Source organism: Arvicola amphibius, chromosome 5 (genome assembly GCF_903992535.2).
Source record: "Arvicola amphibius chromosome 5, mArvAmp1.2, whole genome shotgun sequence".
NCBI lineage: Eukaryota > Metazoa > Chordata > Mammalia > Rodentia > Cricetidae > Arvicola > Arvicola amphibius.
In genome coordinates, this window is record NC_052051.1 from 150,809,643 (window position 1) to 150,824,466 (window position 14,824).

Genomic DNA, 14,824 nt, shown 5'->3' on the forward strand with positions numbered 1-14,824 from the left:
AGTGCTTGCTTCTTGGTTAGCACTCACTAAAAAGGAGTGAATTCAAGAACTTAGGGAGTAAGGCATCATGGTGTATGCCTTTAATTTCAGCACTGCATGGGGGGAGGAAGGAGGATCCTGATACGTAGGACAGACCAGGCTAGATTGCAAGACACTCACCCACCAAAAACAAAACAGAGAAAAAAAGATCAAAAAACATAGGCCAAAAATAAAAACTGGCTCCCTAATGAAACAATAGCAGCAAGCAAGGAAAAATAAACGCAAAAGCAACCCAGAAGAACTTAGCACTTGAGACTGTTAAGAGCTTGGTTGGATCTAAAAAGTCTGTGGGGAAAGCCTGTGGTTCATCTACATCATTTGGTTCTCAACACGAGCTCCACTAAGGCTCACTTGGGTGACTTATGAAGCTTGTCAGGCCCACATGTAGGTCCAGTTTTCTGGAGCCTACCAGGTGATCTAATGTTCAGCTGGAGTCAAGAACTCTTGTTAGCTGTTATATACATAGTATTATTCTATTTTGCATTACTTGATAACTTGAAGCAAGTTAGTTTTATAAACGCAGAGGTTTAGTGAGGAGACTGTTCTTGAGGAGGTGTCTCTAAGGACCACATTGTGACTTGGATTTAATCTCTGTAACCCCAGCCTGGGTAGCTGATGTGGCGTGGCATCTTTCCTTTAGGACGAAGACCCTGAGACCAGTTGGATTCTACTTAATGAAGATGACTTGGTCGTCCTTTTGTCCCAGTTTCCCTTTCATGAACTCTTTCAACATCTTCTTGGCTTTAAAGCAAAAGGTAGATAGTTTTTCTTGTCATAACTGAAAGGTATGGTACAAGCTGGTTCAAGCTCCACATAGGAAGCATCAAGCCTTGCATTTGGGTGGGCTGCTCCTGGGGTGTTTTCCTGTGCCCAACCTATGCAAAACCTTCTTTCTCTTATAGTTGTACGTTTTTTTAAACTTCATGCTTAAATGAAGAAGGCCGGCTAGTGTACGTGTTACCTAGGTTAAAAACATTGCTCTTACTGTACAGCCCACTTTGACATTGGAGCCAGAGAGATGGGGTTAATCCCAACCCTCCCGGCATTCTCACTGCGTTATGTGCTTGTGTTCTGTAATGTTTCCTCATAGTTATATTTTCCTGTCTGTTTCACTTCTAGGTGATTATTTACCTGAAACAACAAGGCCCCAAGAGATGATGAAAATTTTTGCCTTTGCTAACTCATTAGTGGAACTCCTGGCTGTGGGGTTAGAAACCTTTAACAGAGCCCGCTATAGGCAGTTTGTGAAGCGCATTGGATACTTGATCAGGTAATGTTGCTGTTGACACATCATGCCGCTGTCTCCTTGCTTAGACACAGACCTGCAGAGATGGTCATACTTAGTTAGGTCTTCTCATAAAAGTGAGGTATTTCTTCCATCACCTAGATGGGGATTTTATAAATGTTTTCAATGAAATTATTTGATTAATTATCTCAGATTCAATTGATTTTTTTAAAAATATAATTATCATTGGAGTTCTGATTTTCAAAACTGCTGCTGGAGAGAAGGGTCAGAAAAGATGCAGGGAGTCTTAGTGTTCTACTGCTGCGAGGGCCCCGTGGCCACGACAGCTTTTAGAAAGGACAGCATCATTTAATTGGGGGCTTACAGTTCAGAGGTTCTTCTGTCCATGAGCTTCATGGTGGGGCATGGTGGTGTGCAGGCGGACATAGTGCTGGAGAAGGAGCCGAAAGAATTGTACATCTTGCAGGCAACCCGAAGTGAATTGAGACTCTGGGTGTGACTTGAGCATATATGAAGCCTCAAAGCCCACCCCCACAGTGACACACCTCCTAATAGTGCCACTCCCTTTGGGACCAATTTCTTTCCCACCACCACACAGGCCTTCACTTCTTCCCCTTTCTCTTGTTCTGTCTTTCTGTTCACAGCCTGCTTTTCCTTGGGATTGTCACGGACTGAGCTATGACGAATTGACAGTAATTCCTCACTGCCATTATTCCCCACATTCTTTCATTTCTTACTGTAGTTTCAATATTTAGAAAACTTCCAAGGACTTAAATAAGTCACATTGTATTTGAACTGGGAGAACATGTACTTGAATAAAAGATGGGCTTATTGTTTTATTAAGTATACAATATTCTGCCTGCATATATGCCTGCAGGCCAGAAGAGGGCACCAGATCTCATTACAGATGGTTGTGAGCCACCATGTGGTTGCTGGGATTTGAACTCAGGACCTTCGGAAGAGCAGGCAATGCTCTTAACCGCTGAGCCATCTTGCCAGTGGGCTTATTGTTTTATATGCAAGTGTTTGAAATGTTTTTGAGTTTATGTACTGCTTTCCTGTAAATCAGCTTCGTTCTCTTTTCTACATCTTCAGGTTTTATTTTTCTGGATTATTCCCTATAGCACATAGACTGTTCTTTCTAACTTCTTCCCTCGAAAAGAAGTTCATAAAAATGCAAAATCTCTCCCTTTCCCCACTTTTGTTCTCCAAACTGAATTGATTTACATTTATTTATTTTAGATTTCAGTCAGCTTTATGAAGATTATAGAATGCCCTCAAAGGCTGGGGTCCCATAGAAGGGCGAGGTTCTAGCATGTGTATCTGTCCTGTACCCTGAAGCCCACATATAGCTGAGGATAGCTGTGTATACGGCCTGACATGTGTAACAGCCACGTGAGGGATTAGCGTGTTATTTACCATTGCTGCTCTTATGCATCCTGCTAAGCTCTAACAAGGGGTGGTTTTCACTGTCCCTATGCAGATTGTTTCAGAACCGAGCAGATAGGTGCTTAGTTGACATCAGTCCTTCACTGTAATGTCAGGTGACACCGAGTGGGTGACTGAAAGTGCTGTGCTGTTTCCTCATGCTCAGGATGACCCTTGGCTACGTCAGTGACCACTGGGCACAGTATGTGAGTCATAGCACGTGCACGGGATTTACGCGGCAGCCCTACTCCATGGAGAAACTGCAGATTGAATTTGATGAACTGTTTCTCAGAGCTGTCTTACATGTCCTGAAAGCCAAAAGGTAAGAGGTAAGGGCTTCCTGTCTGGGAATGTAGAGTGTTTCTTAATTAGGGTTTCTATTGCTGTGAAGAGACAGCATGACCATGGCAACTCTTAGAAAACATTTAACTGGGGCTGGCTGACAGTTTTAGAGATATAGTCTGTTATCATCATGATGGGAAGCATGGTGGTGTGCAGACAGGCATGGTGCGGGAGAGGTAGCTGAGAGGTTTACATCTTGATCCACAGGCAGCAAAAGGAAACTGTGTGGTACACTGAGCATAGCTTGAGCCTATGAGACCTTAAAGCCTACCCCCACAGTGACACTTCCTCTAACAAGGCCACACCTCTTAATAGTGCCATTTCCTATTGGCGAAGCATTCAAACACATGAGTCTGTGGGCCATACCTATTCAAACCAATACAAAGTGTAAGCAAATAAACCCTTTTCTTACTTTTTTTGGTCATGGTGTTTCATCATAGCAATAGTAGCCCTAACTAAGACAGCCTCTCTCTCGTTGGGGCCTTAAAAAGGATCTCTGATTCAAAACCCAGCACTTTTTCTTAATGTTCTGCACATGTCTGAGAAGTTTCACGTGTGAGTTTGTGATAATAATATTGCCTTTGTTTTTGTTAAGTATGGAACAAGTTGATGATGTATGCAGATTGAGTATCCCTAGCACAGAAAGATCAAGAAACTTCTAGAGCTGATATTATGTCATAAGTGTTTCCACATTTGACCTCATGTGCTGTGCTAAAGTAAATACATGCACAGTAAAAAAGACGGTATAAAATTATCATTAGAGCTGTGTGCACAGAGTGCACACAGACATCCAGATCCATCATTGTACCTTGCTCACATTTGACCCTTTCACCTCTCTGCTGTCTTCCTCCCTCTGACTGGTCTGCTTGTTTTCTCCAATGAGTAAAATAGCATCACATATATGTACATATGTTCTTCATCCATTCATCTGTTAGTGGACATCTGGTTCCATATCTTGGATGTTGTGAATCATGTAGCAGGCTTTCATGTTTAGATTTCAGTCTGCTCTGTGGTACATGCTATTATATATGTGTAAATATATGTCAAAAAAATTCCAAAAATTTCAAATACTTTTGATACAAAGCATTTACAGTAAAGGATACCTGTCCCTCCCCCATGTGTGTGTTGGGAAAGATGTGGTAATGTGAGGACGGAAGTCCTCACTTTCTTAGTGTGGTGAAATTTTCTAATATATAAAATTTTTCCTGTTGCCTTTTAAAATGTGCAGACTTGGCATTTGGCTGTTTATGTCTGAGATGCCCTTTGGCACACTGTCAGTCCCGATGCTCTGGAAGCTCTTCTACCTCATGCACCAGGCTGAGAGTGGAAACCTGCAGCACCTCTGTGCCTCCCTGCAGCCGGCCGAGTGCAAGAGGCAACTCCAAGGTACTTGACGGGGCAGGCTTCTCTCCCTGCGCGTTTGCTCTTGCAGCGCCAGCCCTTCTGCTTTCAGAAGCACCGTGGCATGATTCTGGGATTCAGGAGACTGCCTCATTGTCCCGATGTGTTAGGTAGAAGGTGGCATATCTCAAATATAAGTCAATTAGGTCTAGATTCTGTGCCGTAAGCACAAAGGCCTAATTTTGATGAATGATTCTTTCCATGCATAAAATTCTAGGCTGGTCAACAAGCGATGCTAATTGGCTTGAAATCTGTTAAGGTCTGTGCTCAGTTGTTCCACTAATTTTTTTGTCTTATTTTTCTTAAGTTGTCTTGATTTTATGAAGTATGTGGAAGGTAGACAGTAATTCTTCAAAAACTTAACTTTGTAGTGCAGTGGTAGAGTGTGTGTGCCCTTTGTATGTATAAGGTTCTAGGTTCAGTCCCTAGCAACAAAATAAATCCCTGATACCAAAATAACAAAATTTAATCTTAGTGAAGATTTGATTATGTTTAATACATACTAACATTGTACTGCTTGGTACTGTGTTACAATGTTAAAAATGTTCTTGCAAAGTACCAGTTTGATTTCCAGAACCTACAGGGCTGGCTTCAGGGGTCTGACACTCTCTTCTGGTCTCTGGAACTGCACATATGTATTACATCAATATCCATGCAGGCAAAGCTATCCATACATGTAAAATAAAAATAAATGAATCTTTTTTTTTTTTAAAGAGTTTGAGCCAGGTATGATAGTCCACACCTTCAGTCCCATCACTTGGGCAGCAGGGAGGGTGAACCTCTGGTTCAAGGCCAGTCTGGCCTGCAGAGTCCAGGTTGACTAGGACTATGTAGAGAGACCCTGTTTTACAAGAACACAAACAAAAAGAATAAAAAGCAGACAATTTAGTTAAATACTAAGATATTTATCATTACCCTTAATATTAAAGAAAACATAATAGAATACTAACAGAATTAAAGACTTATCAACATCTCTTTCTAAATTTCTTTTCTAACTTTCTAAACCCCTGCTTTGCTTAAAAGAAAACCCGCCTTTATTCCCAGCCCTCGGGGCAGAGGCAGGCTGAGTTCAGTGCCAGCCTGATTGAGTGAGTTCCAGGACAGCCAGTGTTGTAGATAGACCCTGTCTCAAAAAAAGAAAAAGGAAGAAAGGAAGGAAGAGAGAAAGCCATACTTTATAAAACTAAAAAAAATTTTTTTCAGTTTTCTGCAGACATTCATCATTTTTTTCTTCAGTTTTCTCTGTTTTCATTCTCTTTCTGTGTATGTTCCACACAAATCTGTTTTTGTTTATGTGTCTTAGTTTTGTTTTTGTTTTATTTCTCTGCTTCATAAACTGCTTCTGCACTGTCCTGGGGAAATGCTTTCATTACTGTCTCCATAGTTGAGTGTGAGTGACCAGCTCTGCGTGTGTTTCACAGCCTGTTCCCCGACTGCCAGTTCTGTGGGTAAAGTAATAGACATACATGAGACAGTCCTTTAAGGGGCCTGGGTGATTAGCAGGTGTCTGATACAGGTTAGTCCTTGCTAAGTTTCGTTTGTAAGGCCATTTTCCATCCGAAGGATTTTCTATCCCCAGGCTGTGATATATCTCATGAATATGGTCTTTTGCCCATATCTTTTCATAAAATTTTTGCTTTCCACATCTGGTTCCTACATGTATTACAGGATTATCAAACCTGTCTCTAGTGACAAAGTGTGATATTGCTCACATAGTGTCCTCTGAGAATGGGGCAGGATGGATTATATACTGTCTGCTATAGCCAGTTTCCTGTCCTTAGTCTTTGCTTGTGAGCCAATCTCTTTGGAGTGCTCATGCTGAGCGGTTGCTGGCCTCGGCAGTGGATTTGCAGGTGCAGTGAAGCTGACAGTTGGGTGACAGTGACACCTGGTGGCCGCAGTCGTGCTCTGCAGTGATAGGTGTTTGATCTTTTGGGTTAGCCTCCAGATTTGGTCCATGTTGTCCTTTACAATTGTTTCTCAGAGTGAGGCATAGTTTAATGTTCTTTTTTTTTTTTTTTTTGCTGAGTCTACATTATACTGAATTTTTTGGACTCTCAGAGTTCAACTGATTCAACTTTCTTTCTGAACCTGTAGGATTCCATCTTGGAAAGGGGAAGACCATTTTTACCTTTAAATATTTGTGAATATTAATTTTTATGTTGTCTTTCTGCCTGGTAGTATAACTAAATATTTGAACCCATTTTGCCACTTTTTTATCCTATTAACTTGCAGACCCAGAACATTTTGCGAACTTGGAGAAGTGTCTTTCTTCCATGAATAGCTCAGAAGAGATTTGCCTTCTGACGACCTTTGCTCAGATGGCTCGGGCCAGAAGAACCAATGTAGATGAAGATTTCATCAAAATTATTGTTCTGGAGATATATGAGGTTAGAATGTGAAGTTTTGAATGTTTTCTTCTGATTGTCCATTCATTCTTTGGGTATTGTTTTAAAAAATGTGATTTACAAGCTGTTGCCTGTGCTTACGGACGGGGTGGAAAATCAAAAGAACATCTTAGACTCTGGATATCTTAGCTTGCGTTCAGTTAAGGACCCAGGACCCTTCACGAGTCCCAGAGCCCAGCAGTAAGAACCATGGTTTCTTTCCTTTTCTTCTAAATCATGGAGACATGACTTCCAGGTCACTTGAAATGAGATCATAGAACAAACATTGAACTTGGAAGAGAAGTTTGGTTTAGCTCTGCTGTTAGTTATCCATCTTAAATGGAAAAGGTAACTTGCCAGTCTGCCTTAATTTTCGTCATTACACAACGACAGTTTGAGGAAAGATCTTTGTATTTCTTAGTGCTTATGGGCCCCTTCTCTACTAGAGGAGAAGTGCAAGGATTGCAAGGACCTCCCTGCGATCCCAGGCCCTGGGGTCTTGAGCAGTTAGGACAAAACTGCATAGAAACGGCTGGATTCTCAGGTGTGGAGAGGGTCCAATAAATCTCTTCCCTCTCCTCCTTTGGGGGATCACAGCTGTGTCAACAACCCAGCTGTGATGGTCATTTGTAGGCAGGCCCAGTGAATTCCTGAAGATAGCTGTTGTTTGTCTTGGAGGACAGTCCTATACACACTGAGGGTTTAGGAACTTTACACTTAGGGTTTTATTTTGTAGAAGGGATTATGTATTTCTATGAAATGTATTTTCAAAAAATTCATTTTAAGCTAAGCATGCTTTAATCCCAATATTTGGGAGGCAGAGGCAGGCACATCTCTGAGTTAGAGGCTTGCCTGGTCTACAGAGCAAGTCAGGACAGCCAGAGATACACAAAGAAACAAAAAAAAGAAAGAAAACAATCATTTAGTGTTTTCCTCAAATTAATGTTTAGATACTCATTTGTTTCATTGTGAATGAGAAACTTTCTTTTTGAGATGAGATCTTATAATGTTAACCACAGGCCTCCACATCCTGGACTCAAATGATTCTCCGGGTCCATGGCTTCAGGCTCCTGCCCACTGTGCATTGCTGGGATACACTCTTTGAGCCCAGCCCTTGAACTCATGGCTATAAATACTTGCCATTGCCGTTTGCTGTTCTCTCTCCTACCACCTTCCAGTCTCATCGTGGGTAGTTTGCTCTCTCAAGTTCTAACATAGTTTTGACCATGGTGTCATGGTGTGGGAGGTCCTTCTGTCTATGTGTTGCTTTTATTGGTTAATGAATAAAGGTGTTTCGGCTAGTGGCTTAGCAGAATAGGGCAAGGTGGGAATTCCAAGTGGATAGAGGAGAGGAGAGCAGGCGGAGTCAGTGAGAAGCCATGAAGCCGCCAGAGGAGAAAGACTGAGATGCTAGTTGGAACCTTGCCAGTAGGCCACGAGCCTCATGATAAAATATAAAATAATAGAAATGGGTTAATTTAAGATGTAAGAGCTAGCTAGAAATACGCTTAAGCTATTGGCCAAACAGTACTGCAAATAATATAGTTTCTGAGTGATTTTTTTTTGAGTCTGAGCAGCCTCTCTCCCAACAGTGTCAGCTGAGGCTCAATGTGAGATTATGTTTGTGGGGAAAAATTTTTTTTTGAAAATGTGTTTTGTTTGTTAATTAGCAGCATTAAAAGTGCCATTTCTTCCCCCATCTCTCATTTAGGTTTCTTATGTCACCTTGTCCACCAGAGAGACTTTTTCAAAGGTTGGTCGTGAGCTTTTGGGGGCCATCACAGCTGTTCATCCTGAGATTATTTCTGTCCTTTTGGATAGAGTGCAAGAGACCATTGACCAAGTTGGAATGGTAAGAATGGCGACTGTTCTTTTGAAAGAATCCTGAAGTAGCTGGGATGGTGGCACATGCCTTTAATCCCAGCACGCAGAGGCGGATGTGGATGAGGGCAGCCTGGCCTACAAAGCGAGTTCCAGGACAGCCAGGGCTGTTGTACAGAGAAACCCTGTCCTGAAAAACATAAACAAATACAGACTCCTGAATTAGTGAAGCAGCCCAGCTGTATCTGTTTGAGTTGAATCCAGATGTAGTCAAGTTGACAATCAAGATGAGCATCACACCAGTAATCCATTCCTGCTAGGCTTTCTTAGGTTTTGTTCTGGCCACAGTTTGAAAATTCTAAACCTGTAGTGTCTGATGATACGGATACAGAGGACCATAATGTATTGATTTGAGTGCACTCCCTAATTAGAATGTACTTCATGTGTAAATTACTGAATTTTGAAGAAATGTTTAATATTCTATAACATTTCATATTATAGTGGATATATGAAGCAATGTTATTAAAATTAATTTTCCATTTTTGAAGTTTACGTTGTAGCTTTAGTAAAATCAGAACTTCATCTAGTACTTGCATTGCGTTTTCATTGACCAGCCCTATTAAAACATTATAAAAGGAGTCAGCTGAACACAGTGTCTCCTGCCTGTAAGTCTAGGACTTTGGAGGCTGAGACAGGAGAACCACAGTGAATTCTAAGCTAGCCTAAGCAAGGGTCAGCCTATTGTTACAGGTCAGCCTGGGATATTGAGTAAGACCGTGACTCAAAAAAAAAATCCATAAAACAAAAGTGACATCATAAAGTTAATTATTCTGTTTCCCTTTAAAGGAAATTTCATTAAGTGAACCTGCATTTTCTTAATTTGTGCATACAGGTAATTTAAAAAGTAGTGTTGTAGACTTTTTTGTGCAAACAGGTTTTATTTATTTAACTTAATTAATTATGTTTTTTTGAGACTGGTTTCTCTGTGTAACAGTCCTAACTGTCCTGGAACTAGCTCTTGTAGACTAGACTGTTTTCAGACTCACAGAGATCCACCTGCTCCTGCCACCCAAGTGCTGGGATTAAAGGCGTGTGCCACTACTGCCCAGCACAGGTTTTAAAACCCATTTTAATATAGAATATTTCAAATATGTGTAAAGTAGAGGGCTGTCAAGATAACTTATAAAGTGCTTGATCTGCAAGCTTGATGACCGATGTCATCTCTAGAACCCACATAAAGATAAAAGAAGAGAGCCAACTCCACAGATATGTCCTCGGGTCCCGTCCACCTCACCTACACATCGGACTAGGATACACACACACACACACACACACACAGAGAGAGAGAGAGAGAGAGAGAGAGAGAGAGAGAGAGAGAGAGAGACAGATAATGTTAAATAGAATTGCATAGTGAACCCAGCATCCAGTTTCAGAAGATACCATCTCTTGATCTGATTTCATCTGTCTTCACATTGACCTCTTTCTGTCTCAACAGATTGAGTTTCAGTAAATAGAAGTATCTCTTGATGCCATTGTAGAGAAGAAAACTGCTTTAAAAACTCAGTGACTTTTTCCTGATTTATCATCACTTTAAATTTGTGTTGTAGCCAGGCTGTGGTGGCGCAGGCCTTTAATCCCAGCTCTTGGGAGGCAGAGGCAGATGAATCTTTGTGAGTTCAAGGCCAGCCTGGTCTACAAGAGCTAGTTCCAGGACAGGCCCCAAAGGCTACAGAGAAACCCTAACTTGAAAAACAAAAGGAAGGAAGGAAGGAAGGAAGGAAGGAAGAATGAAAGAAAGAAAGAAAGAAAGAAAGAAAGAAAGAAAGAAAGAAAGAAATTTGTGTTTTAGTATGGTGGTTTACCTGGATGAAAACATACCAATTACATACTAAGAAAACCTGACCTTTGCAAAGGATTGCCTGTGTTTTAGGTATACTATTAGTTTAAAAATGCACTTAAACTGGGTAGTGGTGGCGCAGGCCTTTAATCCCAGCTTTCAGGAGGCAGAGGCAGGAGGATCTCTGTGAGTTCAAAGTCAGCCTGGTCTACAAGAGCTAGTTCCGGGACAGGCCCCAAAGCTACAGAGAAACCCTGTCTGGAAAAACCAAAAAACAAAACAAAAATGCATTTAATTTTATTTGTTTTTCCATGATTTAAACTTTACTCGTCTCAAAATCAAATTCACCTCCACATCCTTTCCAAGGAAAATTTGCAAGCAATTTGATAATGCTTTGGGTAATATAATATTGTTTCTGAGTAATTTTTTTTCCTGAGACAGGGTTTCTCTGTGTCACCACTACCTGGCTGTTCCTGAGTTTTACACTTAATTATTCTTTTCTTTTTTAAAAAGGTTTCTTTATACTTGTTTAAAGAATTGCCGTTGTATCTCTGGAAACCTTCTGCCTCTGAGGTAGCTGTGATTCGGGATTGGCTATTGAATTACAATCTGACAGCTGTCAAGAACAAGTTGGCCTGTGTGATCCTAGAAGGACTGAACTGGGGATTTGCTGAACAGGTACACCCTTCCTGAGAAACAGGAGATTTTGCGTGCATCAATTTCAGGAAAGCATTTCTTAAAGCATTAGCATCTCTTTGTGCCACTTGCTAGACCTGCAGATCCTTTCAGCTGTGTAGAGTTTAAGCTCTCCTCATCTTCCCTTTCTTCCTCTGGGAATTGAACCTAGGACTTTGAACATGCCTGAAGGTACTCCACCACAGAGCTACATTCCCCAAATTACCCTTTCTTCAGCTCTGCTTTGTGTTGTGAACATCTTCTGATGAAGGTATTTCACATTTAAAAAAATACCCCATTGGAGGGGAGTTGATTCAGTTGGTAAAGAGCTTGCACAGGCATGAGGACCCAAGTTTTGTCTCCAGCAACCACGTGAAAGCTGGGCAGGGTAGTGGAGGCCTGTGACCTGAGCACTGGACAGGTGAACACTGGTGGATCCATGGAGCACACTGGAATAGCCTTCCATTTCCCAGATGTTTTCATCCAGCTCCCTCTATGTTTCTCCTCCCTCCTTTGTCAGAGCCATGGGTCAGCAGCTGTGAAAGGGCTAGGAAATGGAGCTTTTGAAACTTGCCACAGACTATTTGGGAATATTATAGGTAACTCCAGGCTTGTAAGGCAGTATTTTTTTTTTTTTCCGAGACCGGGTTCTCTGTAGCTTTGGAGCCTGTCCTGGAACTAGCTCTTGTGGATCAGCCTGGCCTTGAACTCACAGAGATCCACCTGCTTCTGCTCCCTGAGTACTGGGATTAAAGGCATGTGCCACCATCGCCCGGCCTATAAGTCAGTATTTACCCATACTTCTGAGTGTGGTGTTTTCACCGATGCTGAAACAGCAAACAGGAATGTACTTGATGTGTTCAATATTTTCTTGTGTGGTTATAATAAGCATTTCTTTGATAGGTGGTGAGGTTCTTAACCTATAATCTAGGATGGGGTGGGGGTCTTGGGGGTGACAGTTTCAGGCATGCCTTGGTGCAGTGTACTTGTTCTTTAGAGTTGAGGGTCCTTCCTCTGGTGTCATTTTATAGTTTCACTTTAGAGAGATATGGTTTTTGAAACATTTATCTTCTGGATCCAATGTCCTGTTTTGTTGTTCTGCCTTTGCTATTGTTTTCTAAAGGACTGTTTATTAAATACAGAATGGTATATTTGTAACTTTGCTTCAAAGGGCACACTTCATCTGGATCAAGCTCTGCACACTGAAGTAGCCTTGCTGGTCCTGGAGGCTTATCAGAAGCACCTGTCACAGAAGCCCTACACTGGGCTTATTTCCGAGAGTATGAAACAGGTACTGCCAACATAAGTCTTCCTTGAAAATTGCCTGGGAAGATGAAATTATATGTTTTTTTATGTTTTTAAAGAACTCTTTATGCTAATTCAAGATACTAAATTTAATTTTTATAGTTTTTAAAGATTTTTTTTTCTTAAAAAGTTGTCCTTTATTTTTGAGATAGGGTCTCACTATGTAGCCCCTGCTGTCCTGAAACTCATTATATAGACCAGACTGGTTTCTAACTCAGAAAGATCTGTCTGGCTCTGCCTCCCAAATTCTGGTATTAAAGACCTGTCCCACCACACATGACAGAATTAATCTCTTTGTGACCATTTGTCTTTGAGAATTTGGATTGAGCTATTGGATGGTGCTGGAGCTCACATGTACAACTCAGGAAAAGTGAGTGACATTTTTTAAGCCTTTGCAGGTTGATAGAATTGTTGGTGGCTTGATATTACTTTTTAAAACTACTGAATTGGTAAATGCTATCCGCAAAGCCCTTAACTCTGACTTGTTGGATGTGTTCACCAGCACTGTGGTGTTGAGCTGAGATTAGGTCCATAAAGCTTGTTGGTGGAGTGGGGAGTTGTGATCCGCTGAAGGGAAGAAAACAGTGCCTTCTCTTCTCAGGGCCCTGTTGATCACAGCAGAGGTGGGAAATTAAGTTGCTGTTTAATTTGTATATGACTAACATTGTTTAAAATGAATGATTGTCATAGGTTTCCTATCTGGCCAGTATTGTTCGATACGGAGAGACTCCTGAGACCTCATTTAACCAGTGGGCCTGGAATTTGATCTTGAGGTTAAAATTACACAAAAATGATTTTAGAACACAGCAGAATTGTCCGGTTGTTCCCTTCTCCAGCGCGGCACCTGACATGACAGAGTCATCTGTGTTTCATCCTCTCTTGAAGGCTGTGAAATCAGGCATGCCCATTGGCTGCTATCTTGCCTTAGCTGTGACAACTGTTGGCCACAGGTACTGTATGTTGAACCTCCAGGGTACTCTGATGGTAGGAGTTCTAGAAACTCATGTTTTTACATCCCGATCATGAGACCTTCATTAAACCCATAGGGTGTTAATTAGGGTCAAATAATGAGCCTTGTTATAAAAGAAGAAATAATGCCCAAATTCATTCCTGATTATTTGCCAAAACAAATTCATAGTTTTAACACATCTAAAACTTCCTTGTAGAAGGTAGGGACTTTTCATCTTTCTTTGTGTGCCTACAGAACTTGTACACAAATATATATTTAAAATGCCGGTAGAATGGATGAGTGTAGTTGCACCTACCTGATAGGGAAGAGGTGAGATAAGGAAATATATATATATATATATATATATATATATATATATATATACACACAGAACTCGCTCTGTAGACCAGTCTGGGCTTGAATTCACAGAGATCTACCTGCTTCTGCCTCCCGAGTGCTGGGTTAAAGGTCTATACTACTACCACCTGGCAATTTTTTTTAAAAAAGACAGAAAACTTCTGCACTTTACATATAACTTCTGCGCTCTCTCTCTCTCTCTCTCTCTCTCTCTCTCTCTCTCTCTCTCTCTATATATATATATATATATATATATATATATATATATATATATATATATGTGTGTGTGTATCTGACACATTGCAGTTTAAACTGACAGACTGAGTTTGCTTTACAATCTCCCCTTGGCTGCAGTAGCTTCTGGGACACTTAAGTCAGGCCAACTGTGGGTTCTCATCTTGTTCCTGGGATATCATGTAAATTTGAGCACAATGCTTTCAAATTACTCATCTAATGAGATGAAAATATGGATGAGATTTTTAAGAACTCTTTGTATTTCTAAGTTATGATTGCAGTAATTCTGTGTGTAGGTTAGTCATAAAAATTTTAGAGAACTGAGAGAATCTGGGTCCTGTAGGCTTGTATTTCACTGGAGGGATACGGTCTTGTGAATGAGCTATTGAGTACTTGCTTTCCCCTTTTCTTCCTCTGTAGCATAGAGAAGTTATGTGCAGAAGGAATCCCTCTGTTGGGAATGCTGGTCCAATTAAGGCACTTGAGAGCAGTGGTCCATGTTTTGGATAAGATTCTACCCATGTTCTACCCTTGCCAGTATTACCTTCTGAAGAATGAGCAGTGAGTATATTCTGCTGACAGAAATATCCCAGCAAGTAGAAATGATGTTTTCTGGTTTCTAGAGTAAATTAAAAGGGAATGATATTTCATTTTATTGGTTGATTGGTTGGTCATGTTTTGTTTTGTTTTTCTCGGTTTATAGAAGTACATATATTATTTTCCAGTACATTTGAACTATATTTTGTATTTTTCTCATTTTATTGCTTTTTAAATTCTGTCCTTTTTTTAAGATTTATTTTTAT

The 14,824-nt window shown here is 40.8% G+C and overlaps 1 protein-coding gene across 3 annotated transcripts in view; it reads left to right on the plus strand.

Annotated features, from left to right (window-relative positions):
* The window catches only part of Epg5 (ectopic P-granules autophagy protein 5 homolog), an 89,721-nt gene that overhangs the window by 18,121 nt on the left and 56,776 nt on the right, over window positions 1-14,824 (plus strand). For all 3 annotated transcript variants that reach the window (XM_038329696.1, XM_038329697.1, XM_038329698.1), the window contains exons 8-17: window positions 680-794; window positions 1,159-1,309; window positions 2,880-3,035; window positions 4,284-4,441; window positions 6,692-6,846; window positions 8,555-8,695; window positions 11,015-11,179; window positions 12,348-12,467; window positions 13,172-13,431; window positions 14,442-14,582. In XM_038329696.1, coding sequence (XP_038185624.1) covers window positions 680-794; window positions 1,159-1,309; window positions 2,880-3,035; window positions 4,284-4,441; window positions 6,692-6,846; window positions 8,555-8,695; window positions 11,015-11,179; window positions 12,348-12,467; window positions 13,172-13,431; window positions 14,442-14,582 — 1,562 coding nt within the window. The remainder of the gene's footprint in view (window positions 1-679; window positions 795-1,158; window positions 1,310-2,879; window positions 3,036-4,283; window positions 4,442-6,691; window positions 6,847-8,554; window positions 8,696-11,014; window positions 11,180-12,347; window positions 12,468-13,171; window positions 13,432-14,441; window positions 14,583-14,824) is intronic.